Raw genomic sequence first — 8,987 nt, 5'->3', positions numbered from 1 at the left:
GGGAGGTTTTGATTTTCTGCTTCGATATGAAGAAATCTGAGGCTGAGGCTCATCGAATGCTCTCAAATACCTATGGTGAGGCCGCTATTAGTAAAAGAACGTGCCGAGAGTGATTCCGACGCTTCAAGACGGCGTCAAAGACCAGCATGGCAGTGGAATAGAGAAGGTTTTCGAAGATGCAGAATTGGAGTCATTACTTGATCAAGACTCGTGTCAAACGCGACAATACTTGGCAGGATCATTGGGAGTAATGCAACAAGCAATATCAAAACGCCTGAAAATCATGGAAATGATTCAGAAACAAGGAAATTGGGTGCCGTACGATTTGTAGCCGAGAGATGTCGAACGGCGTTTGTTTGCTTGTGAATAGCTGCTTACAAGGCAATGACGGAAGGGATTCCTGCATCGCATTGTGACTGTAAACGAAAAATGGGTTAATGACAATAATCCCAAGTGCATAAAATCATTGGAATATTCCGGCCATGCTTCCTCGTCGACGGCCAAACCGAATATTCTCGGTTCCAAAGTCATGCTCAATATTTGGTGGGACCAGCTCGGCCTCGTGTATTATGAGTTGTTAAAATTGACTGAAACATTCACAGGCGATCATTATCGAACGCAATTAATGCATTTGAGCCGAACATTGAAAGACAAACAGCCGCAATACATCGGGGACAGGATAAAATGATTTTACAGAATGACAATGCTCGACCCCATTTTCCGAAAGTGGTCAAGCCATACTTGGAAACGTTGAAATGGAAAGTCCCATCCCACCCGCAGTATTCTCCAGACGTTGCTCACTCGAACTATTACTTTTGATCAATAGCACACGGCCTGGCTGACCAGCCCTTCCGGTCTTATGAAGAAGTAAAAAATTGGATCGATTCTTGGATCTCTTCAAAGGATGACAAGTTTTTTCAACGCGGGATTCATACGCTGCCTGAAAGGTGGAAGAAAGTAGTGATCACCGATGGACAATACTTTGAATCATAAATATATAACCAGTTTTCAACAATAAATCCTCGAATTTCGGAAAAAAACGACGAAAGCAAAGTTGTACTTCTACGGAGTACCTACACTCACTTACGTTGCTATATTTTAGTATGTAGTTTTTAAATTGTACAGGGATTGATGAAAGTACTACCTTTAAAATGCACTCCTTCAAAGAAAACGTCCAGGAACAGCATAGTTTCCAGAATAATTGAACGCAATACCCTACTGCAATATGATATAATATGCTTACATATTAGTTTTCCCTCTCCTTGCTTTCTATGAGTATCCCATTGCCTTGCATCTTCAAGACCTCATTTCTTAAGTACCATTGACGAATATACAACTCATTTGCAAATAATAACACATTCATCCAATTATCATTCAGCAAACGTCTTCCTTCACTTTCACAAACAGTATAGGTATGATTTATTTCCATGGGACATACAGACCTTTGTTCGGGCATGGGACATTTTAATTGTCATCGACCAAGAAAGGAATAGGCTCCTTAAGTACACAAGTGTAAGAGAAACTACTGGTACCTAACGATTAAGTCATATGCAATTACAATAAACAGCTTATTTGCTTGCATGAGGAAAACTTGACATTCTTATTCGAATATACGAAAGTTCTTTTCGAAAAGCTTTTCGTCAACATATAGACAATAATTTTCCTGAATATCAATAATAATAGTGGTGAGGCCACTGATTAGATTTTATTAAAGATAATTCATACCATGTGAACGAAATGAAAAACTTCCTTTTTTCCCGTGGGTGACGAAGTGTATAGAAGGTCATATTCCGACAGCGAAGTTTATGTGAGCGCAATCAGAAAAGATGCGGCAATACTCTGAATATCGATAGAACCAGATCGACGATCAGAGAAATTGAAGCCGGAGTTCCCCAAGGATCGGTGATAGGACCGCTGTTGTTTAACTTATACATGGCAGACATACCAAAAATGAATATATGCAAGATAGCACAGTTTGCAGATGACACCGCTATTTACTATTAGAGTAGAACACGGAAAACAATGAAAAAATTGAAATTACATATAGATTTAGGTAAACTGATGGAATACTTCAAGAAATGGAGATTCAAAGTCGACGAAAACAGTTGCTTTCTACTTGGGAGTAAAGAAAGAGAAAACAGAAAACGTCAAAATAGAAAATAGGACGATATAAAGGAAAAGGGAAGCAAAATACCTAGGAGTAACTCCAGATGAAAAGAAGAATTTTACCGAACAGTTATAGAAAAAAAGAGGAAAAAGACAAGGCAACTGCATGGGAGACTCTACCCGCTACTCAACCCAAAGAGTAAACTTTCCTTAGAAAAAAAGCTGAAGATAATACATATTGTACTAGTACCAAGAATTACGTATGCAGGAGTAAAGTAAACAGATATAAAACAAAGGACAATAAGAAAGATCAGTTACGAAGTACACAAAATACAGTAATCAGAAAAGCCGTTGGAGGGCCAACGGCTTTTCTTTATATTATTATTTATATTTATTATTATTATTATTCTTTATATACCATGGAGCGCCATGGCATATAAGTAACCAACAAATCAGAAAAGAATTGAGCATTGAAATTGTTGAGGAAATAATTAACAAACGAAGACAGCGTCTCGAAAGAGCACGAGAATAAGGAATTTAAAATGTAATGCAAATCCCAATAAGATAGACAGACAAATAAAATACCTCTTCCAATGAACCAAATAGAAGGAAAAAGTAACATGCAGAAGGGAGGAAGCTCTCTCAAATAAACAATAGTAGAAAATTGAAGAAATTATAGTAGAGGCGTAGGCAAATGAATTCCAGCCGTTAAACAAAAGGAAGACCTGTGATGAATCTGAACTATCGGCAATTTTTTCAAATACAAGATGGCTGGTTTTTAGAAAAATCGCTAGCAAATTATTCAGTTTCATAAAACGATTATTATTAATTTAGTATTCCTCACTGTGAATATTCACTAGTTTGCATTTTTTTCGCGAAATAAAATCAAACGAATGGAGAGATCAAACGAGCTGATGATTTCTGAAGCATCTATATTTTAGTCATTGCTTATTTTGGATGATCCGATCCATCAAATAAATTCGATTAGATTGATGTTTTTTTTTTGTTGATACCTTAAAATTTCGCAATTGGTCAATGGTTATTGGCAAGGCTTACCTAAATATCCCAATAGGTAACGTGGATGATTGGTTAATGATGATGAATTGTATAAAACGCGGACAGATGAATTCATTTGTTGATGAGTTATGACGTAAGGGTCATATGAAATAATTAATACGAGTTACCCAACTGACCAGTGAATATATTGAATATTTTGGACTGAAGATCCTGAATTGGAAGAAATTATTTTTTCAAGGTTTTTTATTATAGAAAACAATATTTCTTTAGTGATAAATTCGAAATTATGCATATAACTGTTCTAATTGTGGAAAACTTTTATATGGCTGAAACTTCATTTTTTTCTGATTTATAACTTTTTTCTATTGGAATAAAACGAAACTAGATGATTGCTAAAAAAAAAAGTATCATGATTCCAAAATTTCCAAATGGACCCACTATCATGAAACTTTCTTCTTGAAATCAACCAAGTTATTTCCTACTCATTCGTACTTTTGTTACAGAAGGATATTATATTCTAGAGGACAGTATATCTTCAAAAACTTGGATTTCAAGATTGTTTACAGCCTGCGGGCATATCTACTGAGTCTGGTTTTTCCTCACAGGAAGTTGATAATCAGAGAATTAACAGAGAAAGAAAAGCAGTGTAATATTCAAGGCATCATTTCAGAATTTCCAATTTCATATCAATTCAATAAAAAAAAATTAATTTACAGAATGTTCCACCATTGGTGGTTGGTAAAGTTAAGCTCTGAAATTTTGAATTTTTTTTGACACACTATCATTAGCGTTCTTTAAAGCTATAATTTTAAATTGTTTGGAAATACACGGGGTGTCTCGAAATATTGTGAATGACCGAAAATGAGTTTTTTATGGAATACCCTGTTTTTATTGAATTTTAAGATTGCATGGAATAAATGAGCCCAAGTTTGTTCAAAGTTCCATATGCTTGAAACTTACCGTTTTGTAATATTTCGATTTTTCCTAAATTGAAGGATCTTTGGAAAACCCAATTACTTAGAAATGAATGAATTAATTTGAATGATAGTGTACACTATAAGAATGGAAGTAAATACTGAATACTGATTCTTAATAATCATTGAGAACTCTACTGGGAGTTCGTGTTCAAAATGATATGATTCATTGATTACTTATTCAAACGTTAATATTGGACTTATTCAAAATAGCAAGTTCGAAGCATATGGAAATCAGAACAATCTTGGGGGTAATTTATTCCATGCAATCTGAAAATTCAATAAAAATAAGGTGTTCCATAAGAAAAAAGATATATTTGGTCATTTTCACTTCTTTGGAGCACCTGGTATATTTCCTGTGTGAAAATGGAACTCTAATGATACGAAAAAAAGCGAAAATTTCGGCCTTTACCGTAATAAAGGATCACGTCAATGATGGAACACCATGTATAATGGCATAAATGCAATTGCTACTAAGTAATGAAATCAGAATAGCAAGATTGAATAAACGCAAAAAAAAATCGAGCATATAACTCTTAAAGCCACTTATCTTTCCATGTATAAAATTTACTTTCAGCATTTCTTGCATAAATTATTATCGAAATAATCAATTTCTCATTTTGTAAGACAATTTCATCAAATTGAAAACGTGTAATGATGTGATAATATTGAACGAAACCTCTTGACCTATTATAAGTGGTCTAGCAAATGTAATTTTTCGAATTCAATACTGATAATACTGGATTCTTATTAAATTTTTTCGAGAAAGTTCCGACAATTAATATTTTGTCGAAATTCTCTATGTCGCTAAGTTGCCAAAACAGTCCTCTACACTCACGCGGAGACTGATCGCAATTGTGGTTTTCGATTTTCACAATTGATGAAAATATCATACAAAGAAGCTATTTCGAATTGAAAATTGATTTCAGTTTTTGCATCTGCTTCCCGACCCCTGATCGGAATTCAAAAAATTTGTATAGGTACTATGTGGATATTGCACATCAATATTGGATAACTATCCTTTATACTTAGGTACGTAGAGTTGGTGCATCATTTGTCATTCGGTTCATCCAAAGTTTTCAGTTCATCTCAGTGTGTTTTGCATTTTTCAAAATGGATGAGAATGTCTTAATTTTATCAGCATTGCATCATCAATTCTCGTCAGAATCGGAGCTAGAAATTGACATTGTCTTTCAAAATACAAAATATCCAACCGGGAGGAATTCTAAATAATGAACCTTTGGAATCGTCTGAAGAAAACAAATTTTAACGCCTACTTGATTTACAGTTTACTTTTTGAAATGTACCTACCTACATATAAATCCAAAAATCTAATGGAAATATCCTTGTGTTCATCGCCCAATTTTTTTTTAGAGATTTGAATGAAATTTCAAAACATTTCGCGGAACATAATCATAATTAATCAATAAATTTTTCATTCTCGGGTTTCGTGAAGAACGACTCTGGGTTCAAATCCCGTCACTAGGTATATTAATTTCCTTTCTTTTTGATAAATGTCCAAAATCATATAATATTATATGTCTCGAGATATTTAACGATAAAAGACGAAATGATAAATCATAGTCCAAAATTTGTAACGTTTTCCATTCATGAATTGATCTCATCGTAACTCACAATATGTGTCGTATAGTGTATCGAAATTAGAACGGTTATCAGGACATGCAGCCAACGCAATAGACATTCCACAAGAAAGTAGATAATTGTAGGAAGGTACAACCTTGCTCATCTTCTCCCCACTCCCAATGGTTCCTCATGGGTACCACCAAATCTCCAAGCGGTTCGCGACCAGGGGATGTTTATTATAAAAAGAAAAAGCAGATCACAGATCGTCAGTTGTTCAGTGACTCCTTCTGTGGATTAACAAGTTCAGAATGAAATTTTTCGTGGTAGGTTGATAGTGATAAAGTGATTTGGCAATCTACAGGACTTTTCGTGAATATTTGTGGTTCCGTGTTGAGGCCGGTTTTCCTTTTTGGGACACAGTGTATTGTCGTTGGATACCTGGACGAAATTTCAACTCCGAAAAATACTCGTTTTCTCATAGCAATTTGTCTCCAAAAATTGAATTTCTTAATCAATATTCGTAAACAATCTCAAATCCAATTTTCTTTAAATTAAATATTCAGATACCTAACTGTCAAACAAAGATAAAAATTTAGAGATAAAAAAAATATAAATGTTCGAAAATTTGAAAAAAAAATCATAATCAATTGATCTTTATTCCTTCATTAATATTGGAAACCGAAATTCGATTTTATTAGAGAAAATCGACTTATAAAACACACTATTTCGCTATCTAGGTCTCTTGATTGAAGGCCCCAAAATACTTCAGAACACGAGCACATAAGATATTTGGGTCTGTCGCCTCTAACTTGTTTCAGGCTCTTTAACAACAATTCATCGTAATAACTCCCAGAAAAAACAATTCATTTTTCTTCCATAGTATTTTATGATCAATGAGGTACTCAATTTCATAAGAATTTGGTACTATTTATTGATATTCAATTTGGGAAGATGGTGTTATTTATCACATGAAATTAAAATATAAAGAACCATTTAATATCGTTTATGGTGATTTCACATCTTCAACTACGTTTCAATTCAGACTCCAGATTAACATCGATCTCTCAGATCTTCCTATCTAACGTGAAAATATCAGAAAAGACAGTCAATTTTCCGATGACGCCTTCCTTCAAACTTCGTTTCCACTCCAAAAGGCAAAAACAATATCCACCATGTATTTCGTCATCTTAGAAAGTGAAAAAATGTTTACCCATCCAGCTTGAAAAAGAAGACGCTCTAATAGCCACGCTTCGATTCCTGTTATTATTTCAACTACATGTTTTAATATACGGGTATTATATAACTTTTGATTGCGGCCTTAACTACTAGCTTCCTTCCTGAGATCATCGTATGTTTATTACACGTTATTTCTTTCCGATCGCCATTGCAATTGATCGAGTCTTAATTTGAGATGAATACATTGCGACGCGAATATTAATTAAGATATTTTATTATCTTCTTGAACCAGTCAGCTCCAGTACTTAGATCTTCATTTTTAAATCCTATGAGATTATAATCCTAGCTACATCCAACTCATTTTTACAATACAGGTTGTAGCAGCTTTCTTGGCAGTCGCCTACGCTAGGCCTGAAGCCCCCTTCAGTGGCTACGCCAATGCTGCTCCCCCTTCAGGCAGCTATGGAGCCCCTCCGCCACAATACGGAGCACCCCCTCAAGAACCAACTGTCCACAAGCACGTATACGTCCATGTACCACCACCAGAGCCTGAATATCAAGCACCACCTAAAGTAATCCCAGTTGCTCCTGCTCAAAAACATTACAAGATAATCTTCATCAAGGTAAGTCCCTCTTTATAGCCCTTAGATATACTTGACTAAAATTGTTATTTTTTTAGGCACCAACTCCACCAACCCCAACTGCCCCTATCATCCCAGCACAGCCTCAGAATGAAGAGAAGACCCTCGTCTACGTCTTGGTCAAGAAACCAGAAGAAGCACCTGAAATCGTCATCCCAACACCAGCTCCAACTCAGCCAAGCAAGCCTGAAGTATACTTCATCAAATACAAGACTCAGGTAAGACCATCGTATTCAGGAGACGTCGTACAAACGGCCAAGACTTCAGAAATGCAGAAATAATAAATTATATCTATATTTTTCTTAAATTGGTTTCCTGTTTACAGAAGGAAGAATCCGGAGGATACCCAGCCAGTGGTGTACCAGACAATGCTGGACCACCATCTTCATCATACGGTGCTCCATCCGCTGGTGGTTATCAGTAAAGGAATCGTCTTTCAGATAGCGACGTTGCCAGTTCTAGTTATTTCATTTCTTACACTAAAGCATGATTGAGGTTAGATGAATGTGACCAAAGAAGCCACGCAATAGTTCTTAAGTAGAAAAGCAGTATTCTTTGACGATGTGAAGTCTTCGGTTACTTTCATCCGTTTATTTTTGTATTAAAACTCTGAAAAAAATCATACGGTGAAAATGTATGAGAGTCAACGAAATCTTCGGTTAGTGATAATAATTCCTTTGAATTATTGTCTATTAGTCGTAGTTTTTCGTTTTTTCGCCTGATGTTTTTACATTGGGTTGTCCAGTCAGCTTGTGATTTCTGCTAAAACCAGTCTTAAGTTAAGTCATTTGTAAATAATAGGTAACTTATGAAGAAGCTTTATACAAGTATTACTTAGGCTATGTAATATCTTTATACTTTTGTGTACTTTTATACTTTAATAAAATATCATATCGAATTTCTGTTTATTATTTTTATTTGCAATCATTCAACCTTTCTGATGACTATTGAAATCTCATATCTATAACCAAATCTGAATGGAACATTAACTAAAATATGTGTATTTGAAAAAAACACTAAATCAATGATAGTGACTTCCTTATGTCCAGAGAAAGCTACCGTTACTGATTGTTATATTGCAAAGGTAATTACGATAACAAATTGCGAAACTTTGCGGATGATAAAATTATTATATAATTTCTAAGAATTAATTTTTCAATTTCAAAATATTCATTTTGTTTACAAAATCGAAATTAATTCTAATTTGTTTCAATATGAATGAAAGGTGAATGAGGTGTCAGTTCATGGTAGAGATTACTACTTATTGAAATGTTAAACGAAATGCCAGATTAGAGTGTAGAAGAATGATTAGAGATGGATGGAATCGAAGTAGATTAAGTATGTATATGAATTAATAGGTCGGATACTTTGAACTTTATTCAGATTATATTTTATTTCAACTAGTTATAGAGTCCGATTCAAAGACTTTTGTCATTTCCTTCTGATTGCAATAAAACAAAAACTTGGGTGTTCCACATCAATCTTATGT

General features: G+C 34.6%; 1 protein-coding gene across 1 annotated transcript; it reads left to right on the top strand.

Annotated features, from left to right (window-relative positions):
- Positions 1 to 5,937: 5,937 nt before the first annotated feature.
- LOC123676522 (extensin-3) lies at positions 5,938 to 8,396 on the top strand. The gene is made up of 4 exons (XM_045612447.1): positions 5,938 to 6,004; positions 7,232 to 7,480; positions 7,537 to 7,716; positions 7,824 to 8,396. Exons 1-4 carry the CDS (start codon positions 5,990 to 5,992, stop codon positions 7,920 to 7,922), a joined length of 543 nt encoding a protein of 180 aa, XP_045468403.1. The 5' UTR covers positions 5,938 to 5,989; the 3' UTR covers positions 7,923 to 8,396.
- Positions 8,397 to 8,987: the final 591 nt, after the last annotated feature.

This window comes from Harmonia axyridis, chromosome 3 (assembly GCF_914767665.1).
Source record: "Harmonia axyridis chromosome 3, icHarAxyr1.1, whole genome shotgun sequence".
Lineage (NCBI taxonomy): Eukaryota > Metazoa > Arthropoda > Insecta > Coleoptera > Coccinellidae > Harmonia > Harmonia axyridis.
Note: the sequence above shows the minus strand (reverse complement) of the source record. Positions and strands in the feature narration are given on the sequence as shown.